Source organism: Lepeophtheirus salmonis, chromosome 12 (assembly GCF_016086655.4).
Source record: "Lepeophtheirus salmonis chromosome 12, UVic_Lsal_1.4, whole genome shotgun sequence".
Taxonomy (NCBI): domain Eukaryota; kingdom Metazoa; phylum Arthropoda; class Copepoda; order Siphonostomatoida; family Caligidae; genus Lepeophtheirus; species Lepeophtheirus salmonis.
Window position 1 is genome coordinate 1658562 of NC_052142.2, and position 24627 is coordinate 1683188.

At 31.7% G+C, this 24627-nt stretch overlaps 1 protein-coding gene and 1 long non-coding RNA gene across 28 annotated transcripts in view; one reads left to right on the forward strand and one right to left on the reverse strand.

The window, feature by feature from the left end:
• The window catches only part of LOC121127300 (palmitoyltransferase ZDHHC6), a 52475-nt gene extending 34332 nt beyond the window's left edge, over positions 1 to 18143 (reverse strand). For 9 of the 27 annotated variants that reach the window (XR_011782385.1, XR_011782386.1, XR_005867752.2 and 6 more), the window contains exons 1-6: positions 17905 to 18143; positions 17765 to 17853; positions 17443 to 17691; positions 17041 to 17283; positions 16693 to 16988; positions 16468 to 16632 (exon numbers count right to left, since the gene is read on the reverse strand). Coding sequence is in view for 9 of the 27 variants with exons in the window: in XM_071891907.1 (XP_071748008.1) it covers positions 16494 to 16632; positions 16693 to 16988; positions 17041 to 17283; positions 17443 to 17691; positions 17765 to 17853; positions 17905 to 18040 (1152 nt within the window). In the remaining 18 variants the exon portion in view is untranslated. Of the gene's footprint in view, positions 1 to 5225; positions 8862 to 14897; positions 16633 to 16692; positions 16989 to 17040; positions 17284 to 17442; positions 17692 to 17764; positions 17854 to 17904 lie in introns of those variants that run through there. The other 18 variants (XR_011782384.1, XM_071891907.1, XR_005867744.2 and 15 more) reach the window with 18 other exon arrangements.
• LOC121127303 (uncharacterized) lies at positions 8856 to 16988 on the forward strand. The gene is made up of 2 exons (XR_011782394.1): positions 8856 to 11588; positions 11693 to 16988. It is a non-coding gene; the product is annotated as an uncharacterized lncRNA (long non-coding RNA).
• Positions 18144 to 24627: the final 6484 nt, after the last annotated feature.

Sequence of the window (24627 nt, forward strand, 5' to 3'; positions counted from 1 at the left end):
CCCCAAAATAGAAATTATATCATTAAGGCTTTTGTAACATACAAGGTTATTTGATGATGTTTCTATACATTTTTTTGTTGAAAATCATTCAAAGTTTTCGCCAATTTTCGGTCTAATTTCCAAATCTTATTATAATCAACAAAAAATTGAATGTGTGAAAAAACTGGCTACCACAAATAATGCCATGTTTTATGCAAAATTACTATACTTGTTGGAACGACGGAGAGTAAATGTACTTACTTGTAGTACATTATTCAAAATCATTAGACCTTTTAATATGACAAGATTAAGAACTTTGGGATTTTAAACCATAATTAGGACTAAAAAGATTATGAAATATGAAAAATTGTAACTCAAAGCAAAGTTTATTTTAATGATATCTGATGATTGTTTATATAGACAGTAAATCCAATGATAGCTCCCAAAAAGTTTTTTGGTGTCTTCATTTTAAACATCAAGATTTTGATACAGAAATTAAATGGTAAAATAGAGAACTAAAAAGACATATCTTAAGAAAAAGAGGAATAGTATTTTTAGTATAAAAACGGAAGTGACAATTAAACAAAGGACTAGTATAATGTCAATGTCTGAGGTGAGGCGTAAACGGAAAAGGGATGAAATAGAATCAACGGCTCAAAAGTTTTGAGACAAGATGATATTTCAAATTTGTCGGATCTCAAACAAAAATTAAATATCAATTGTGTACCTACAAAATGGGAATAGATCGGATGGAAAATGAAGTTCAATATATGTGCATAACAAAATCACATTAAGGTATTTTGTAGAATACACGAAATTGGTAAAATGATTACTCTCTTTTTAAAGAATAAAATTAATTTTTTTATTTTATTTAATTAATGATTGATAACTAGTATTAATTTATTTTTGGTTGTTCAGTTATTGGATTAAATGTCATAATACAAAGAGACATGAAATTACAAACTTGGAATACTACCAGTAGGATTTTAATCGAATTAAATGTGATCATGGATTATATAACATTGATGTGGAGATATACTTGAAAGGATGTTCAAATAAAAATAATAATTATAGAACTGAACAAGAAATTATAATTTTATTCTAACATGTTACTTTATACCATGATATATTCTAATTAACGATTCAAAGCATTCACAGAAAATAACATGGGTTTATTAAAAAAAAGCTTAAATGGCCAAACCCATTTGGATCGTTGCATCGTGTTTAAAGAATAAAAAGTACATTTGTTTAGATAAATTGCAGTTTTTTAATAATAAGATTTTTGCTAAACAGATCCAAATTAGTACACTTCACTAGATATTCGTAAGGAAACTCGGGAAAGGAAAAAGCTTGTGAAACAACTATTTGAAGCATGTAAGGTCCCGGATACCAGAATAGGCTTCGAATCAGAGACTGATAATGAAGTGCTCGTGGAAATTTGTTGCGGGATTACTGAGTCTTTGACCAAGACACAAATCACTCCGATTCATGTTTACAAATTCGAAAAAACAATTAAGCCCCAAGTAGTTTATGGGCTAAGGGTATTTTTCAATGAATCACTGAGGAGCAATGAAGCAACTGTCCATATCATTGTATTTAGATGATGACATCTATGCTAAGGTTAGATCTGACGACGAAGATATTCGCTTATATGCTAATTTATTACGAAGAGGATACTGATGTAATAATCATTGAGAAAATTTCGAAATTGAGGCTAAAGTGAAAGGGTACAAGGTTTCTGATATCGGCACTTCAGATATTGGATGGTTATCTGTAACAAAGGAAAATTAGAAAATTTAATTTGAGTCACAATTAACTGAAGTGGGGAGGACAAGGAGAAGAGACAGTTATCATTCGACTGTTGAGGAAGATCCTCGGTGAATAGTCCCTGGGAGAAAATTACGAACTATTCGGAAATTGAAAAAGTAAACGCAAACTCATGAACATAGTTATCTTCAATTGAGATGGAAGAAAATCTGCACTCCATCCAGAGAACTCAAAAAATTTAGACCCTGATCTTAATTATGAACTAGCAAGAGATAAATTATTTCGGTGTATAGGGAATCCTTGATAGAGGAGCTAATGAGACGGAAAAAATTAAAATAGAAACTACATATGTCTTTGGGTAGAAATCGAAAAGAATGATAATTTGAGCGGTATTGAATGTAAACTAGTGATAGAATATTATTTGAATATTGTTATTTTATTAAAAGACTACTCCAATGTAGACCGTACTGGAATAGAATTTACGGCGGTACTAGTTATTATAAATCGGGAAAGGTGGGGGTTAACCCTATGAATCCAGTTGCGAAAGGAAATTTCAACAATTAACTATAAATAATGGATTGAGGAAGGAATTATTGAACCGACTGTAAGTGAATGGAGATGAAATTTTGTTCCTGTAAAAAATGAAAAAGGAACCTTAAAGTGACTACGGATGATTAAATATAAATAATAAGGTAGATCTCATACGGATCGTAGGGCACATTCAATAAAATTGTGAATGTATCCACAAATGGTTAAGAAAAGTAATTTGTTTCAGTAATTATAGCAGTGTAAACATTGCTTCTTTAATAGGAAGAAAATATGTTAATAATTGTTTTTCATATTAGCACTTATAAATTCCTACAGATACGGTTAGCCCCTAAATGAGTGTGGAACTTATGCACACTTAATTAGTAAAATATAGGATCAATAAGTAAACTGGTGCTTATTCTTTGATGACAATCTCATCTTAGAATGTATGTTCATACGAATACGAAGTATATTTGTAACATTTATGCTCAAAGGACTGAGAATAATAATCTCAGGGAAAAGGCGAGAAAAAAAAGATTCGATCACGCCTTTTGGGAAATTGATAAGGACATAATATGGAGGGATGATATGTTGCTTCTGCTTATAGATTATTAGAGACGGGTTAACAATGAAAACCGTTCCTGTTAAAAGAGGTGTCACCAAACCTTCTTTGGCAAGGCTTTATATTATACCAAATAATTTGATGCCATAAGTTAATCTTACTCTTTGGTACTTTGAATTTTCTAATATTTTTTTGTCTTTGATAGCCTTTTTCTGGCTCCCAATATAGATTTTAGAGCTTTTTCTCTTATTTCTAAGTTAGACTCATATATGCCTGTCAACAAAATTGCCTCAGAATGAGCAAAGTATGAATTATTTTCAACGACCTTTTTGAAGGTCGAAATTTGTGATGTCAATTTTTGAAACATATCCCTTGCAAGAGATAACTCCTCAAACAAAAACTTGGAACCACTCTCCACGTTATGTCTTTTTCGAATAGAAAGACACATAGGAGCGTTAAGATTTAATACAGTTTTTACAAGAAGTTTTTAATTGAAGTACCAATTAGGGGCATTACTAGTAGGACTTTCACTATATTCCTCGTTTGGTGGTTTATATTTACAATAAACCCTAAGAATATTTGCTGCAATAGTGTTCTAAGGAGCTAAGCTCAGTTTTCCAGGTTTGCGAGTCCAAATGTATTATTCTCCTTTAATTGGCCCATCCTAGACCAAATAATACATAAGATATAAGTACTCTAAGTCATTGTTTTTTATCTTATAATCAACCATAGGTACTTTTCCATCTACTACATCTAACATTTTACATTCTTCAGGTGGTTTTAGCTTGAGTCCATCTTTTTGAATAAATTATTTTGCCAATGAATTTTGTATAATTCTCAGGTCCTTCCGCTTTACCATCAATTTCTTCAAATAATTTCAAATTCAAAAGGCTCCATAGTAAAAGCTTTTTTAAAACCTTTGAAAGATCCTATCACACGTATAGCAGTGAGTTATCCTTTCATTTTTTTATGAATACAGTAGAGAGATACCTGTGAGGAAATTGTGAAACTTAAAATTAGGGACGCACTCAGAATAGAACTAAAAAAGAAGATTGGCTTGTGGCTATGCCATTGATGAGTAAGGCTCACCTAAAGGCTGACGCAGTCATTACGAAAGTTGTCTGCATATTATACCTCACCCGGACTGAGGGCTCTATAATAAAGACGATAGGATTCGATAATTTCATTGACAGACAACTGAGGGCACTTCAACCGTTTTGAACAATGTTATTGATAGATAATTATTTATAAGTACTGGGTCGAGAGGCTCTCTTCTCTTCAGTCGCGTGGTAGCTTACCTAACAGATCTACCGGTTTATATCTGTTATATGTATTTATATTGAGGGGGCAAGGGAGGGATAAAAAATTATTTCACATATTGAATGTTAATTATAGTGTTTATTTATGTTATATTTTCTTCTTAAGTGCTTGTAACCGTATTACAAAAAAAAAAAAAGTAATTAATAGTGCGTGAAAAAAATATTACTAACACTGAGCGTTTCCACGGAAGTTATAATTATAGTCCTTGTTGGGTGTAGACAATAATTGAGGATCAATATCGCAGTTATTATGAAAACCATTTTGTCGTAGTAAAGCTTCCCCGTAATTAAGTACTAATTGTTTTAACTTTAATTGATTTTTATCTTTAAAATAGTATAATCAAACCGATATTACTAGATACATTCAAATTAATAACTAATAATTTTATTGGTGTATTAAAATGCATTTTGTAAAAGATCACATTAGTTTAACTAATGGGCCATACTGTCAAAAAAAATTGTATAAATGATTTGTGTTCAAAATTAGTCAAAAAACTTTATCTCATTATTTGTTTTAAAAAACTTTTAAAAAAAAAGTAATTCATAAGTCTCCAAAGTAAGACTATTTCTTTTTAAAAGCTTTGCAATATCTTACAATCCACTTTAAAGAGTATAAATATTTTACGAACATCGAGGATTAATAGCTAATAGTATCACCTCCATATTTTCATTCAAATCTAGTGGTCTCCAGAATCATCAAAGAGAAGGCAGCATACCTTGCAACAGAGCTGCGAACTCGAGTCACATGACTTGTGAATCGAGTCTGACTTGAAATGAAATGACTCTTACCTTGACTTGGACTTGGGGAAATAATTACTTGTAACTCGAGTCAGACTTGAATATAAATGACTTGCGACTAGTACGGGCTTAAATTTTATATAATATTAATGTATGTATAAACAAGTTTGGAAAAGAAAAATATATTGATACACTGAATGGGGAGAAAAGTGGGGTCAGCTAAAGCAAGGACCACTACAGAGAAAAAAGGAGAGTAGAGAAATAATTGAGTCAACTGCTATGAGAAAAATCATCAAGGTAAATGATTGATGACTGGAGTACTTTTAAATCTATTTACTCGAAGAAGGAGAAAGGGAGAGGGAAGACAATAGTTGGAACTACGCTTAAAGAAATTTCATTCATGGTCATTTAAATGATATTTCATTGGATGCATTTGGATAAATGGATATGCATCCACATATCTTTCCTGTCCCACGGAGATCATATTTTTCAATTTGGATAAACTATCCACACGTCTTCTGATTATCTCTTCAACTTCATTTTCTGTTCTAAGGATTTCTCTTCTGTATACCTCACTCGATGGATCTCATCTTCTTTAACGGAAGGATCGGAAATTGCACATATACTGCTTCACTCCAAGGTAGGTGATAGTGACTTCTGACCTTGTTAATACCTTGTCTATACGTAAAATCCTCCAGATCTTAAATGTTAACTTTAGTAAAATAATCTATTATCAAATATATTATAAGACTAAACAATTAAGACAAAATATAAACTTAAATCAATGAAGCACATAAATAATTACGTATTTACATTACACCATTGTTTACAATTGGTAAGTAAGAAAATAATTTTAATTGTTAATGTAATATTGATATGATTTACAATTGTCAAGAAACATAATCCTTATTTAGTGTTAATGAATATTGAAATAATTGTTCTTATACATATATATATATTGTTACATCGTAAGCATTTAATGTAATCCATAATAAATGTATTAAATATTGATGTGGAGATCCTAAATCCTTACGATCGAGTGATAATTAAACATGATGACAAGTGATTTAGTAATTTAGATAATGAATCCCGAGTCACTAACTTTTGAAATATGTTAAACCGAATTCATATTTTCCCATATAAGAATACTAAAGTTATAATATTGCCGATAATTTATTAACATATTTATCACGCAAGAGTTCCCATGCATTCATGCATATGTGTAGGTAATAGGAGAGTGGAATATGTTTTGTGGCTTAGCTGATAAAGATGTCTATAAAAGAGGACCACATTAAATTTATGTTCTAGTATTGTCTTCTACTTTTCCAATAGTAGAAGAGACTCACAAGTAATAATTGAATCGAAAGCTAGGATGAAATGTCTGGAACTGCAGAAACATTACAAGCTTGGTGTCATAGAAATGAGTTGTCTGTTTGTTTTGTACATCAATGACACTTAAGGACTCAAATCAATGAAAGAGTTTTTTAGGACTATTAGGAGGCCAAATAGAGTAGACTTCGAAGGAATTTCAATGGAAGAGGTGCAGAGGAAGGAGGATAAGTCCCTTTGTTCCCCACTAAACATTTCTTTCCAGTATTATTAATCTTGATTAAACATATTATTAGTTTTTATTCAAGTATAAAACGATTCCATACAACTTATAATATCTAGAACGACGGATGTGTATTTGAACCAAAGTAACAGATTTGGATATTAACTAACAGATATAGATCTTAAAGAGCATCTGCACAATGACTGATACTTCCTTTAAATGCGATACAATCGATCGGGTCAGACACAAGAACCCTTTCTACGTAGATGAGATCCCCGAATATCATGGATATCCCACTGTCATAAACACATATGAATTTAACGGAACTACGATTGCACTCAGATTCATATATCCGGATGTTTTTTCAAAAAAAGATCTATCCAAACTCTCTATAATGAGAAGTGTGCAAATATGATAAAAAGAGTTGTGCTCAAACTTTCTGCTGTTGCTCGACCAGAAATATATCACGTCGAAGCAAGTTACATGAGCTAAAAAATTTCTCTTTTTATATACTTCGTTATCCCTCATTTGTAACAATGAGGGATCAACAGGAGCTATAAGAAGAATTGCTGCAATAGCATCTCCATGATATTATCCAAGTTCTACCTGGAAAGATCTTAATATGTGTCCTGAACCATAACTTGTATTGGAGTTTACAAACATTGTTGCAACAGATCTTATCATGAATTCTCCTAATCTTTTGCAATTCAGTGTTCTTATAATGTGCGTATGCGAGACACAGTCAAAAGCTTTTTCAATGTCAATGGTCAATATAGTACAATTTGCAAAATTATCAAAAGCAGTCTGTAAGTTTGCAACAATGCCTTCCATTCTCTGACTAGCTATAGATCGTCACTGGGAGTTATGTACTGCATCTAGCACTGTCTAATTAAGTCTTTCCACAATTATATGGGAAAATACTTTGTACAAAGGGTTTAGAAGGGTGATTGGCCTCTAATTCTTAAAAAACCTTATATAATGTCCTTTTTTGGGTATTCTAATAAGTAAACCATCGTTCATATATGATGGAAAGGAATCCGTCATCAGTATCCACTCAAATAGTTCTTTTAGAATAAGTGCAAGTTCATCAGCATAAAGTTTATATATTTCAAAACCAAAGCCTGGAAAGCCCGTAGATTTACCATTTTCGCCGCACTTTCTAATGTATCTACAATTTCTTTCTCTGGAAAGGGGTTCTCAGTTTCCCGAACAGATAATAGTATGCATTCTGGAGGGTCAACGCGAATATAATCGGCAAAGCTGGCATTGTTCAATACTCACTTTTTACACTTAATAGATAATATACAGTCCTGGCATCTTTACAATTCTTTGAAGTACTTAATCACATCATCAGTGTAAAATTCACTTCAATCACATCTTGAACTGTGTTTATGATGAGGCAACTTTATCTTCGGATAGAATCCTTTTCTGTTTTATTTTTTTCCCCACAAGGTCTTTATTTATTCACACATGCACACACACACACACTAAAAAAATTAAAATATGTACACATTTGTAAAATGAAACATGAATAAACGTTATAGTTTCAAATTAATTTTCTCATTAGACCTCAAAAATCTTATAGATATAAAAAAAAACTCAATAGAAATCAGAAAACATAGTACTTAACATAAGCAATTATTCAGTTATAGTTAAAAGGCCACATAGTGAGAAAAAGTACTTGTCAAACTTACAGTGTCTATTGTAAGTATTCATGATGTTATCTAAAAGTCGTTTGATATCTTTTTGAAGGAGATGGATAATATTTTATGAGATCCGAAACATAATTCCAAAAAGTACCATACAGTAATATCTTGTACCAGCGTAGATTAAAATAGCTCTGATATCCATACCATCAATCCCTTTAAACTCTTTAATACTTTGAGATATAAAACCTTTACAGTTTCTAAAAGGAGAATTAATGGTTTTTTTTCTTCTGAACGACTCTACTGGTGAGTAAGAATACCAAACAGAAAAAGAGTCATTGCAAAATTTGGTTGATAATATAAAATCCTAAACTACATCAACGTAATGCGGTCAAAAAAGGCGTGTATAACATTATTATATATATTCGACCATAGTCTTAGGACGGTATTAAGAATCTTTATTATGCCAGCAGATATCTGGAACTGGGATGTAAACTCTATCCCATCATAAATACCCCTCCAACAATTATTTTATCCAACGCAGGAGGAAGGTTCAAAGCATTACTACATGTCCTGGAGGTTTATATTGCATCCAACGATTCAGTAATTACCTGTCAATTTTTAGAAGCCATGGCACCAGAGGAAGGTGTAAGTTCGACAATCTACGCAAGGGGAGATAAATCCTCCAGTATTGGAAACAGTTACTATTAAGTGTTAGAAAGTTATCCCGAATATCAATATTTTCCAACTCCACTGGATCACCCAAATTCCTAAATAAAGTTTTCTTGTTAGAGTGTTGGCGAATAATGTCTACAGTACTATTAGAGTCTAACAAAGGTATTTTAGTCCATCCTATTCATAAAAAGCTGCCCATTCTTTAGAGAAATTCATAATTACATTATTTTATCATTCTGAACCGATTAATAAAAATTTATAAACAGGACATCCAGTATTACAATTTTTCTAATCTAAATATGATTCTGCCATAATATTAATAAAAATATTGATGTACATTTTTGAAAAAAATTAGATTAAAGAAGCAGTCCTCCTAATTGCTTACAATCAAATGCTTAATTATCTAATTGCTTACCAATGAATTGTTTAATAATCGAATTACCCACAATCATTTAACCTCACAATGTAAATGAAGTTACATACCCCGGGTATTTTTCCAAATGCTCGATTTTCCACATTAGCCTGTAACAGTTATATTCGTTACTTTTTCTTTAGATTATACTTCCCTTCCAAAAAAAAGAAAGACGTTGAAGAGGTATATAGTGCCTAGTTACTTAAATGCTGCATGATGTATCTGATGCAGACCCATTACATAACTACTAATAATATTAATATTATAAAAGATCTAAGCCTTCAATGAATTCATTCAAAGGAATTAAATGCGTAAATATTCGCCTGTTATAAATACAAATACAAAGAAAAAGGTACATTGGTGCAAAGAATGAGAATATCTGTAAAAAAATTAATATTTATCCCATGGATTCATGAATAATTCATAAGGGAATAAAATTTAACAGATTTGGAATTTTGTAGCTTCAACAAATACTATTTTACAACTTATAGTTAATACTCTTGAACGTTTCTAAGCCTTTGCCCTCCATTCTGGATGCTGACCACCTTTAAAAAACAAAGTATGAAGTCGAATGAATCATTTAAGTAAAAATTTTAGTTATACTCTAGAGATCAAATAAAAAAGAACAGTTAATTAACATTGGGTTATGAGCACACTACGTGCCCCACTGGTATATTGCACAACCACTGGGAAGAGAAAGTAAATAGAGTCTCCTTTGCCAATAACAATGATTTGTCGGTGGGTTATGAACCTACTCCGGGCTACTCAGAAATTTAATTATTAATTCAATTTTAAACGCTTTAAAGAAAGTTTTTTGTTATGAGTTTGTTGTAAGACCATAGGGGCATGTTGTACGAACTATTAGTTATAGTGTTAATTTTGTTGTGTTTGTAATCATAAGTAAAAGTTTTTGTAAGAGTTTTGTCAGGGTCATAATATTATCTTCGTCAAATATGGTCATTGTTTCGTACTAGTTGTCTTTTATTTCATTTTATCTTCGTCGGAGATTCGTTTTCATAAGCCTCTGTCAGAATTTCGTCTCGACTACGTCATAATTTTTGCCAGATTTTTGTCTTCGTTATCAAAAAAAGTTTCATTGACGAGTTTAATACTTATATACAGATTCAGTTAAGGCCAGTTACACGTGGTGAAGTGTCTTACGATTGAAATGTTAGTTAAGGAGTGGAGATGATCATTGTCAACTATATTCTGGGAAGGTACCATGTTATTGTGGACTTGGGAAGGGTAGTGTTCGGAGCGAGCACGTCAGTGCACTCACACAATCAAAGAAATTGTCACGAGAGACTCCATTCTATTTGGCAAAATACACCTCGGCCATCAGGTTGTGCAAGTGGACAGCTGGTACCCAAGGAGGATCAAAGCCAATTGCCACCGCTATCCTGCTTATTAAAGACCCCTTCTAATATATAGTATAACACCTCAGCCCACGGATTATGCAAGTGAACTGGTAGTCGAAAAGGTGGGTCATTAGTCACCGCTACTGCTTCATTGAAAATCAAGAACCTTCATTATCCACACAACTCAAGGGATGATACTTTGTTTGTTATTATACTTAGTGGGCTCTGTAAAGGTATGTCTAAGTTTGGTGGTGGTTTATGACTGTCATGTAGCTCCTCTGCAACCGTAGGGTTAATGTATTTTTAATACTAAAATGTAAGCCAAACAGGTGGCCAATTTGAATAAACGTTATAAAAGGTGGGTAGATCAGGATGACTACAGTAACAATTACTAAGTATTCTTTTTGCTTCACTAGCAGCTTTAAATTTGTCTGTGTGGTCTTGCCAAGTGATGTCCCTAATAGTCGATGTGGCCACTTTGAAGGGGTCCTCATCTTTTTTCCTTTTTGGATTGAATGAGTATTGCTGGAGTTGATTCTTCAGCATCACCAATAGAGGATGAACCCCTCTTGCATTTCATGCATCTTCCTCTGTCACTAACCCAAAATTATTCTCTACTTTTTCAGGTAGATATATTGTAATTACCTCATTTCTTTCGATTGGGCCCCTAAGACTATAGTTAGAAAGTATGTTCTTCGTGATTCAAGCAGAAACCTATTCATTTCTCTCATCGGTGACAACTTTAAACGATCTGGATACTTTTTACCTTCATCTTCTAGTATGTCCCTCTTCCACGGGAACCTTGCATGTGCGGCCCTCCTCCTCCAAGATAATAAAAGGACACTTTAATTTTTAGTCAAGCATTCCCAAGCCTCCATTTTTTCTTGGGAGTGAACAAACGACTCGTCCCAATTTTTTTTGGGAACCGAACAAAATCAATTCCTTTATTCCTCCAAGTACGGCCAATTGTGTCATAATATGGTGTACATCTTATGATGTGGGTTACTCTTGAAATGACCACTTGATTCCAACCTTTTATTCTCTTTACAGGGGTGAGTCAATGTTTTAAAATTTCATCAATAGATTTGCTAATAATGCTATCTATCTTCCTTACGTTCTTTACATTATCGTTTTTGATTGAGATAGTATTTTGCAGGATTTATGCTTCTTCCACAACATTGAAGTAATAGATTTTGAGGAATCGTTGTCATATTCGTACTCATCAGAGGTTTAGATGTATTCACTCTTACAGCAGATCTTTCTCCGAATATTTCCAACACTTCTCCCACCCCCAACGCTTTGGAGTCCATATTGTAACCAATAAGAATGACAGTTCCATCATCTGCATAAAACAGGTACGTTACTTTTTCCCTTCCAATATTTGCACATCTAATCTCGGCATCCAACATTTTTTGTAGTAAAAGAGAAAGCATCGGACTTATAGGATCCCTATATCTCACACCGTGCTGTAGCCTGACTGTCGGACACTTTTTAATATCAATGATTGATTCTGATTTATTTCCCAAGTTTTTCATAGCCGCACAAAACACGTGAGGGAAATTCATACCCGTTAACTCGTTAATAATGAAGGAATGCTCAACTGTATCGAACGCTTTTTCAAAGTCCAGAAGATTCTAAGCAACATCTTCTCCGTTTGCCACGGATTAACCAACAATGGCTTGAATGACATCGTTATATCTTTTTTCCTCATTATTTATTAATACTTCTTGTTCAACATCTTCCTCTAATGAAGACTATTGTTTGCCATTTACCTTAGTGCAATAATTAAGATATTTAATTTTATCAGTCAATTACCTTTAAAAAACAACCCCTCTCCCTGGATTGCAATTAATTGAATCTTCATCCATCCATTATTCCTAGGAGTTCATATTTTCCATATGCTAGCCAAACGCCTTCTGATCATTTCTTTAAGTTCTGTTCAGGGGATCTCGTCTCTGTGTACCTCACTCTGAAGATATAATCTTCTTTAATGAAAGGATTGCTCATTGTGCAGATGCTCCTTCCTATCAAGGTCTGTGATAGTGACTTCTGACCTCGTGAATCATTGCCTCTATGCTCAAAAATACATGAATTCCTCCAAATCTGCTAAAGTAATCGTATATTGCTATAAGAACTAATGAGTTCCATAAAAAGCAGAATAATCTACTGTAAGCCCAAGTGAGGAATAGAAAGATTTCTCATCCTCTATTCACTGATACAATTATAGACTCCTTACGATTATGTGCCTCTCTTTTATCGACATTGCTTTTGGAATCTGACTCAATCGCATATCCGACAATGCAATCAAATCTCAAATTGCATCATACAAATAGTTTTCCCTCCAAAAAAGATAGAGGATTTTTCTATTATGTTCTTCCGAAAAGTGGAATGGGATTGACTACAATTTTCCCTCTACAAGTGGTACAGTATTGTCTACAGAAAGAGGGAGGTTTTGTTCTTCGGTCTACCCATCCTAATGAGAGTGGTTTTTTGTTATGATTTAAATATCAACTAGTCATTCAAAATAAAAATATTTGTCGATTAACACTACCTTTTCTTTAACCCGTATTTATTTATTAGTAAGTTATACAGTCCACAATTACTGTATTATCCTAGAGTATTGGGAGAGGCCTCAATCCTTATATGGTTCATTTTGGAACCACCGTAGTTCTTCTCAGGGTCCTCCGGAGATTCTATTATGCTAATAAGTATATTTATTCATGTATACTAATGAATAATGTTCACTATTTCAATGTAACGATAAAGATGTCATACTTTGTAATAATTAATATTTCTATATAATACCGTGCTTCGTAGAAATTCAAATAAAGTAAATACAAATTATATTTCAAATAATGAAATTCCCTACTCATCATGAATTGATCTCTTCCATGTTACAACCTTGGAGTCTCCTTCGCAAGGATAGTTGGATCAATCTGAAATTGCAATAGAAGACGGTCTTCGTCTCTTTATATGCCTTCTTTCTTGTCCAAAGAGAATGAAACAGGCTGCATTACATAGCTACCTAAAGGGCTTCAATCTATCGCAATTTTATATTGCTCCATCTTTACTGAGCTTTACAGTTTTCTTCGCACTCTCCAACGACTCTCTTGCCATTTTTTCCACTTACACACTTTTTTTTCTCCTGCCATTTCTTCATTAACATTTTTTCCCTTGATATTTTTTCCTGACACCGGAATTGGAAGTATGATATGAAGTATTCTTAATTAGTATATTTTTTTTCAGTATAAAAATATCACATTATATTTTGAATATTTATACTTTGCATTTGTCCCTAATAATTTGTTGAATCCATTAGTAATATTTTTTGTTAATAACTTCAATTTCATATCGTTTGGTATTATTAATTTGCTTCACTTTCTGTGTATAACTACTATTAATATTTTTCTTTATAATTCATCTTTTTTTAGTTGTGTTTTTTACTTTACCATACTTCTTTAACTTAATAACACAAATATACGTTATACATTAATTTATAAATTTAATAGTAATCTACTGCTGCGGGTATAAGTGATACTCATTAGTTTTTGACTACTTATTGTACGACATATCATATTAGCGAATTTTATGATATTCGTTAATATGTTTTTCATGATTTTCACGAAGTAAATAAGGCATTCCTGAATTTGAAAATTTCAAGTACTTTTTAAATTCAGTCTTCTAGTGTAATTTGAAATATAGAAGATTCTCATTTCTATACCAGCTTCAAGTGACATTCTATCATCCAAAACCGTAACTTTAATCAATAGTACCATATGTCTCGCCCTGGCTTTTTACTCACACTCGCTTGATGTTCATCCCTAGCTATAATACACCTCAGTCCATGGGTTCAACACGCTAAGTGTTGGGCCTTAAGGCCGGTTAAATTCCCCACGGCGCTTCCTTGAGCATCAAGGACCTCTAGTAATATCCAAAAATATACCCCTACAGGTTGTGTAGGTGAAATGCTGAGTACCAAGTTAGTATAAACTCCACCCCCGCCGAGTTTCTAAGCATCAAGGACTTCTTCTAATATGCTATAATACATCCCGACCCACGGGTTGTACAGGTAAAGTTTTTAAAATCACTTTGAATCATTGCTAAAAATGGTAGAAAATTATTTTTATTGGAATGGGGATCTCAGAACTGATTCAGTACAAGAATCTTTTTATGAACTTTGATCTTTTTTGTTCATCTTGAAAAAACAGTAACTTATATGAATCTAAATTTTATCAAAAAATAATATTTTATACCCAGGGAGACTCGCTACTCAAAAAGTTTAAAAAGAGAACTTGAGGAGATTTATGTTTCGACTCGATACCCAACTTCCTGACAATTTGATAAGAATTTACTTTAGTATATTTAGATTAATAGAAGTCCACATTTATTGATCAAAAGCCAAATTTCTTTATAAGTCAGATTGTTCAGTAAATATAAACAAAGTTGAAAAAGTAACTAAACCATGTACGATGTCATCAAATTATAGAGTGGGGTTCGAAAGACGGCCTTGTAGGTGTTTTTGACTTCTAAATCATGGATCGAAATACAAAAAATAGGGTAAAATTTCTTTTTTCAAGAATAATAACAGCCTTGAAAAATAAAAAAATCTTTTTTAGATCACCAATTACAATTTTTTTACACGTGAATATGGACATATTTTTTAGTACTCTTAGAAAAAAAAAGCTTCAAAACACGTGTCCATACCAAAAGGACAAGTTCGACCTATTTCATAAAGAAACAAATTGATATAACTTTGAAGAAATGTATTTCATGAACCTAATTAGAAAATAATAACTGTCATTGAAGAATATTGCCATACACACATTGATTATGAATTAAAAAATAAACTCAGCGTTTTAGTGCTAAAAAATTGACGAGTGAATTTAATAATTGAACAAGTAGAAAAGAAAATGAAGTTCATGTGATTTTTTTAATTTTTACAATACTAAAAAACAAAGCGTTGATCGTCAAACTTCATATGTGTAGAGCCTACATCTTGCAAAAAAAGTTAATTTTAAATAATAAGTTCTCACAAAAAGTTTTTCCAGGATATTTTTATGCTCTTTCTAGACATATATAGTAAATGCTCAGGATCCTGTAAGAATTTTTATAGGACCGAAATTTAACTCACTGATGCTTCAAACTCTTGTCTAGAATATGAAAACCAACATCATAAACAATGTAGATTGTCATAAAAATTCAAAGAGAAATCATTATCATCCTGAGAATAACTTATGTTAAGACGATTAGCATATTTGCATTTATTTTTCATCCACTATTACTTCAAATTCATTTATCACCTTAAGATCCTATAAAATATTTCCGATTAAGAGAGGTCGATCTAATATCAATATAAAAACTAATCTCACCATTATATCGATACTTCAAAATATTTAAAAAATCATAGAGAAATAATAAAGTAAAACTTAAAGTAATTATAGATTGCTTAATTTTGTTCGTACTCATACTTCGTTAAGAAGAATAAAAAAGCGACAAGATATCCCTTTCCTTTTGTGATAACCTACGTCATTTCAACATATGATTTGAAAATAATGTAGAATTTTGCAATATTTTAAAACAAAGTAATCCAACATATTGTAAGATTAGGAACTAAGCTATGTTCTTAGAAGAACATAAACTCATTAATGTCATTATGAATCTGTTTATTACAAAACAGATCCAGTAGTGAAAATATATTTTGAAAAATGGGGTTTCATTGATGACAGTTAACATAGGTGGAACTTGGTTAGGCAATTTTATAGAATACTTCAGGTATTTACTAGTATAAAGTTTATTTTATGGAATAGGTCCTATAATAAGTATATATCCTAAATATAGAGTTTGTGACAACTAACACTGCCCTTCCCCACTTCCAAAAGTATAAAATAATTAACTAAAAATCACAAATAATTGTAATACTGGCAATTGTACCCATAATTTCCAAACTGCGTGCCCAACTAAATTATCTTTTTAGTCCAGTTATCTCCTGTTATACTTTTAAAACTTTCACTCATTTCCACAGCACATTTTCTAGGAAACCACCCACGTACCCTACGTTCGGAGTTGAGCATAATTTTATCGCCGTACAACCAATATCTAAAAATGGACATTGTATTTGAAATAAACTTGACTGACAATTTCAATAAATAATAATACTTTTTCCAACGCGATACTTTAACTACGTCTCCTTTATTCGAAACTATTCTAGGCTCACCGGTCAAAGGAGGATGCAATGCTACCTTGAGACCTTGGCTAATTAACGGACACATGTAGCCACTATATGAACGAGTAACAATATACTCTCGCATTCTTAGTCGTTTTTCCGCTTTCTGGTGAAGCTGCTCTGATGTTAGGTCATAATTTCCAGAGCCCGCTCTTATAGGCCAGTCGATTCCATTCGATGCAGGTTTACATGAAAAGCTAATTACTTCCTTAAAATTATTCCAGTAACCCTACAAATATAAATCAAAACGGTACCTAGACATAATTATCAAGTTTCCTTACTAAGAAATATGGATGAATAAACATTTCACTTTTATCCTTGAGTCTATACAGCGCTTTCTCTATTATCCAATCTTCAATACCAGTCCGATTACGTATAATAGCTCTTAGCTGAATAATAAACAAGGCACCGACAGCAAGCACAACACCAATTGATAAACCTAGTGCGAGCATAAGAAACAACAAGGACCAAATTGACAGAGATAGAATTGGCTCAGTAACTATGTCATAATAATCATACCATGTCTGAAAATCAACTTAATCTTAACTATTTTAGATTAATAAATTTGGTGCATGCCAAAATGATAGCATATTAGGTATTCAAGGTTTTCCATTTTTATGACAATATTCACAATAATAGGAAATCTGATTAATTAATTGACTCTTAGTAGAAAATGGAATTACTCTATTTATGCTGTAATATAAGAAAAAGGACAAAATGTAGGATGCACTTGCAGAACCAATTATTGCAAAGAACAAAAATGAGATAAAATGTCCATGATTGATATGTCCAACACAATTATTAATCCATGGACAGTGGTGATCCATTTTGAGTACGCATCTTTGACATTTTCTACAATGATGTGCTCTAGGTGCCTTGTAGCCCCTACAAAGTGAACAATATTGCAGAAATTGGGAGTCTTGCTCATCCTTCTGAAAAAGAGAGAATGAGTCGCATTTCCCATTTATTTACTATTTAAGGAAATTCACAGAAATCTATTCCTACCGGCTTCCAACCCTCACAAAGATATCCTGGTCCCAGATAGATTGCAGAAATGAAATGGTAAATGGTGAGAGCAGCACAAGTCATATAAACTGAAAGAGAAAGGTCAAGAGATCCGTCAGATCAACTATTTCTATAATTACATAACACAATCCCAACTTGAAAAATGGATTGGGAAGAGCTAAGCACGAAACTTGAGTAGAGAGTAGCAAAAGAAACCCAAGTTATAATCAACAGAGTCATCAATGGACCCCAGTGAATCAGTCTTGTCACATGCATTTTGCAATTCCACGATTGGGATCAAAAGCTTGGATCAATCAGAGGGTATCTATCCTGTATAAGCTTACCCGCACGTCATCCTTTCTCTTTCTATCTACAAATTGGAGACAGCCACAGAGGAAAGATTAAACTAAATTCTCGCAACCTTTTCATCATAAGGAAATAACTTCAGTACGTCACGCGAAGGAACGCGAAGGAACGCGAACTTAAGAATATTTAACGGATGAAGAGAAGGATCTCAACTTTTTCAGTTATTTTATTCGAGAATTTAAAAAAAAAACAAAGGAAAAATATGAAAGAACCTCAGATCAGATATTGACTCATCATGTCTTCAGGAATTCTATAAAAAGAACAAATATCCTTAAGAAACTGTCTCCACAGATACTCCTTGAGATATATCTAAAAAATCTCTCTAGAGGTATTCATTACTCCTAACCGTCTAGGTATACCCTAGGAATGACTCAAGAAAGACTTTATTGTCTGAATATGAGGTCCAGTTAATGGATCCACAAAGTTATAGTTATGCACAAAATAATTTGATATGAGGAAGCGATAGTGTGCTCACTATATTAGTAACTGAGCGGTATCCTCCACAATTTGAAGAATGTTTTGGAGGAGAGTAGCTTATCTGTCATGACGTTATATTAAATTAGCTTTGAGCAGCCCTGACAGAGTTGGGAAGGAAGGAAGGACAAATGCAACTCCTTATATAGGAAGAATTATTCCGATGTATATCCTTAATTCAAATCTGAGTCGAACGAGAACTAATACATATAACTCCTTAACTAATCCTCAGTGTTACTAAGCTTCTTCCATAAGCACACGCAAATGTTCAATCTGACTTCGAGTCTATCAATGCTGTTTAGTTATAACCATTTATCTTACTTTGTGTTTATCAAGGATGAATAGCTTGCCAAATGTTAAAATAAGAAGAAAACGACACAGCGTGGATCATTGGTGTTTTGTACTATAACAGTAATCCTCTGAGCAAAGGCATGGGAGAGTTGATTTTATGGATCAACAAACTGTTTATCTATCGAATTTCAAGTCATTGACATTTTTTTCATTAAATAACTTTCGTTGATATCATTCATAATTCAAGGGTTAATTGCTATATCGTAAAAAATTTAAATAATATAAATTATTTCTTCTAATTGCTATATTACGATTGCCATGAAACGGACACAATATTATGAAAAACACTAAAAATAACTTCCATTGTAATCGCCAAGACCAACAAAATTCTAAGCACGTTATTTAAATTTATATTCACCAGAGTTTGATTAAATTATAAACTAAATTGTTTACTGCATTAGTAAAAAATATGTCTTATGGTAATTTAATATCTTATAATTTTCCTTAGTTTATGTACAATAAAAAAATGGTTTCCTTATAATCCGCTTATTACATATATTTCCAAACAAATTTTAGAATTATGCTGATTCAAAGACACATTCTCATTGTACCTACAAGTCCAAAATTCATTCATCTATCAAATTTGTATAAAATAAAAATGCATGTTAAAAGAATTAATATTATTTTATTTCAAAATTCATTAATATTATTTTATTTCAAAAAATTCATTAATATTATTTTATTTCAAAATTCATTAATATTATTTTATTTCAAAATTCATTAATATTATTTTATTTCAAAATTCATTAATATTATTTTATTTCAAAATTCATTAATATTATTTTATTTCAAAATTCATTAATATTATTTTATTTCAAAATTCATTAATATTATTTTATTTCAAAATTCATTAATATTATTTTATTTCAAAATTCATTGATATTTCATATTTATATGATAGCTTTTAAAGGGTAAGGAAATTGATTATATATTCTTTAATCTCTGATAATTAATATAAAAATATATTGAGTTCAGAAAATTCTTCCAGCTTTTTGTGATCATGGGATCAAAGTTTTGAATAAGTTTAAAGTATAAAAACCGAATTCGCAGGAAGAATTTGGAAGTGTATACAAGTCGTATAAATAATTCCAATTTTAGTAATTATGTAACCATTTCGAGAATCATTCAAATTTTGTTAAGTTCATAGAACTTTACACAAAAAAAGCTTCTCCCTTACCAAGTAAATGGAGTATCGGAGTAAAGAAGTGTTATCCAAGATCCATTAAGCATTTAAGGATAGGATATATTTATTGTATTAGAGGAAAATACATACTCGACAGCAATCCATGACTGTAGTGATGGGTTGTCCTTAATATGGTCATATTTTGTCTTGTCCTAATTTCATTAATATGTAAGGCAGGGATCAGAAACCTATGGCACACGTGCCACTGCTGGCATGCGGATGCATATTCACTGGCACGTGCAAATAAGAACATTTTCCCGTAGTTTGTATGTGTTTGTCCTGATTACTTCTAAAATATAAAAAAACTATAATTCCTGAAGTGAATATTTTTTTTAGAATTCAGGTCATTTAAAATAATTGTATATAACGCCAAACACTTCAATTTAGTTAATGATCATATTAATGTTATGGGTGAAAACAATGATGCAATCTAAAAGAAAAAGATATTTTGAAGAATGATCCACTTTTCTCAGAAATAATGTTTATTCAACAAAGTTTGAATCCTGACGGGGCACCCAGTCACTCAAGCAAAATAATACTTGATTTTCTTGATTCTGAGAATGTGATGTACGTCCACCCGTTTTCTTGCCCTCCTAACTTACTGGAATTGAACCCATTATACTATTTTATCTGGAGTAATGTTAAATGGGTTTTCAATGAAGGTCCCCAGAGAACACAATATCCTTGAGAGCTGGGGTAAGGAGGGCATTCTGGACTTTAACCAGTAGTACGGTCAAAACAGCAGGGGGACGTTTTCGGGAACGTTGTTAACGTGTGGACATATTTTATTGATTAAATGTTAAATTTATGCAATCATGTGAATTTTTTTAAAAGTTTTAATAAAATCGTTTAAGAAGGAAGGGAAAAGAAAAAAAAAATGAATCCAATCCAGGTAACCATTAAAGCATAGAAAGAGAGATTGCTGCTAATCCCAAGTGTAACTATCGTTGAAAAGTTATGCTAAGATATTCATCTTGAACCTTTCAAAAACGAAATGTCAGGAGGGAATAGAGAAAGACAAGGGATATACCAAATTGAGAGAATAGGCACCTGAAACCATCAATCACGATAGCGAGTTTTTTAAATACAAAAACACTCCTATTTTTAACTTTGATTCTGAAAGGGGTTTGCAGTGGTATGTAAGACATAAATGTACCAAAAAGTCCCGTCTGACAGAAGTTTCTTGTCCCGAATATGATCATTAAATGAAACATGGATATTTACTATGAAGTAGCTGATTGACTCCATAAGCTCTAAATGTAGTAATATTAAAGATTGATTATAAATTACTGCTTCTATTTTAAAGATTAGATACCTATTTCAACTGTCAACGTCCATAATGACAAAATACTAATCCATCATCGTAGACTACAGTTCCAATAGCCAAATTTAAATACCTAAAAATGTAATAGATTATGTAAATAATTATAATAATACTTAATTGATTCATTAGATCATTCAACTATCTTCATAATAATTCTCCAACGTATAATAATTCAATGTTCCATTTCATTATCATAATATCCTTGATGCGATTCTCCGTCAAAGGTTACCTTTTCGGTACATTTATGTTAGACATCACACTTAAAATCACAATGAACGATAGGTGTACTTTTGTGTTTAACAAATTCGCGTTTGTAACTGACGGTTTCATGAGCAAATTATCTCAATTTAATATCTTGATATTAATACTACTTATATTATTACTCTTGCTATCACGAGTTAGATAATTGAAATTGGAAAATTTAGTTCAAGGTTTTGAGCTCCTTTAATTCAATATAATGCTCCATCGGTAATGAAAAACTTCTTTTTTGCCTCTGAAATGGGAGGGAAGAAAGTTGTTGATACTTTTTATAAGAACACTTGTAATTGTTTTATTGTCGGCTTTCGTAACATCTTCCAAATTAATGAGATAAGGAAGACCCAAAAATAAGCTATCTAAAGGACCAACCAACATTGTGTTCATGGATGGCTGTCGAGTGTATTTAATTTCGTCTAATTCAAGAAATATAACCTTCCCTTCAATTTCTTTCTTTATCTTGGATAAAACTTCTTTTCTTTAACAATCCGTTGATTTGGTGATGGAGAAGTGAGAGGGAATTACTTTTCCAAAGTAAATTTCCATGAACTTAACAAAGCTTGGATGATTCACGATATGGAGTGGAATATTGCAGAAAATAAGGATCTCGGTTATATTATTAATAAAATTGGAATGTTAAGAGTTAGAATAAATTATGTGAATTGTATAAAATACCATATTCCTCTCGTAAATTCGGGGTTGAATGTGGTGTTCAACTTTGAACGTCTTCAAGACTATAGTTCCATAATTACAAAAACGTCATGCAAAAAACCTTGAATCCTCTTCGTAACTCCATACTTTTTCCCCAATATTATCAGCAATCCAGGGTTTAATATCAATAGTCAGTACTTTATCTCAAATTCCATCATGATACAGCTTTACAAGTTTCTAAAACTTATTAAAATAATAAATATGTAGTTAGTATATACAGGTTACTTATTTTTATACAATTACTGCTTATGAATTATGATATGTTTTTTCCTCAAGAATGAAGTACCAATAATGAGAGCATCTATTACCAGTTTGTAGAATTATAGGGATGCAAAGCTCTGCTCCCGCTTTAAAGGACATATAATATGCTTGTCTGATTATTATAGTAACTAATAATAAGAAAATGAATAGCACTTAGTTCTTGTAAAGTACACACGCTTGTTTTTATCATACAAGTCCTGTAGTAAAATTCGTCTTTGCTCCTTTTTGTTATTATTAGAGGTGTATAAAGTATATCATAGAAAGTGGAAGCTATTATTTATTGTTGCAACTTTAACATAATTTTTTATTTTCTAAAGCTGTTATCATTATTGTCTAATTCTTGAGAAGGGAAACTCTAAGTATAAAGTAACAACTAGTGTCTGTTTTCATAAAGGACGAAAATAAATAAAGAGAGATTCTTTCCCCTCGGTTTTAATTGGCGAGCTCAATGTTGATATTGATAAAAGACCATACGTATATCTAAATAATACTATGCTCAGAAAATTAATTAATGATTTGAATCTAGTTGACCTAATAAAGAAATTAAATAATGATAATGATATTTTCTCTCGGAGGAAGGGGAAGCAGTCATCAAGGATCAATCTTGCTTTGATATCTCGATGCTTATGTTTTTATATTAAAAAAGTGTCATACCGATTTGAAACTTCTTATAACCACAGAATGGTAGATTTTGAATTTTTCTAAGCTCCTGTGAACAAAACTTTTACGATTCCTAATTGGTTCAGTGGCTTAGAAGAATTTAAAATAAAATAAAATAATAGACTGAGAATTTTCTACGATCATACTCTATCCTGTAAAAAATTAGTAAGCGCCTTCAATAGAATTATTCAGGACACAACTCTTACTTTTATATGTGAGAAAAAGGAAATAGTTAAACAATTAGAGGAAGGCATAGATTAAATCATGTATAAAGGATCCTTATTTGTCCATATGATAACTTAGAAAACTATTAATACATTCAAGATTGCTGAAATTGCCGAAGAAGAGATAAAGATGAAAATTGAAGACGAAGTGAATCCTTATGGAGATTAAAACATGTATAGATGAAAAAAATAATTTATGATAAAATAAATGAAAAAAATATTTCTAAATGATGAAGTAGTTTCACATCTGAAATCATTTTTTAAACGGATTCAAGATAATTATCAAATACTATTAGGATGCTCTAGGAGTGGATTTCCGAGAACAAAAAAAGTGGCATCTTGTTTTATCTTTACATACGATAATATATGGGACTATATTAATAAGTTTTACCTAGATGACAAAGCATCTTGAATGAACAATGAAAAAGAGGGTGTATGCTCCCCTCAGCTCCAACATGAGGTAAGATTTCATTCATCTCTAAAAAAGATAATGGCGCATATTTAGTAATTGTAGGCCTTTGACAATACTTAATAAATGATACAGAATTTCAAAAGGAAAAACAAATCAAGCCTATACTTAAAATAATTTTGGTTCAGAACAAAAAGTTTAAAAAAAAACCCATATATTATCGATATTTCATGCAATGTTTAAACTCTGTAAACATAATTTTATGCTACGTTTTGTAAGAAATACCTTTCAATAAGTTTTTTTATCTAAGCTGTGCTCTCCTATTCAATGGAACTTCTAATAGAGGGATTAATGGATTACAGAGTATCCATATAGCCTTAAGAATAACCTGTAGGCATGGATTTCCAAAATCTCCGTTACTGATTGTGGCTGCAATGAAAAAAAAAAGTTGTTCACTTAAGCGAAAATAGGGAGGTTTTGGTATTTCTATAGGAAGTAAAAAGCATTTGATTGATATTTATGCACTGATGGTAGAGGTAAATTCGGACAGATAAGTAATGAAGAGAATCGAGATTTTACTCTCCTTTTTTGATAAATATTCTCTATTTTGGGTTTTAAAAATCAATGCCAAAAATACTTCCATTC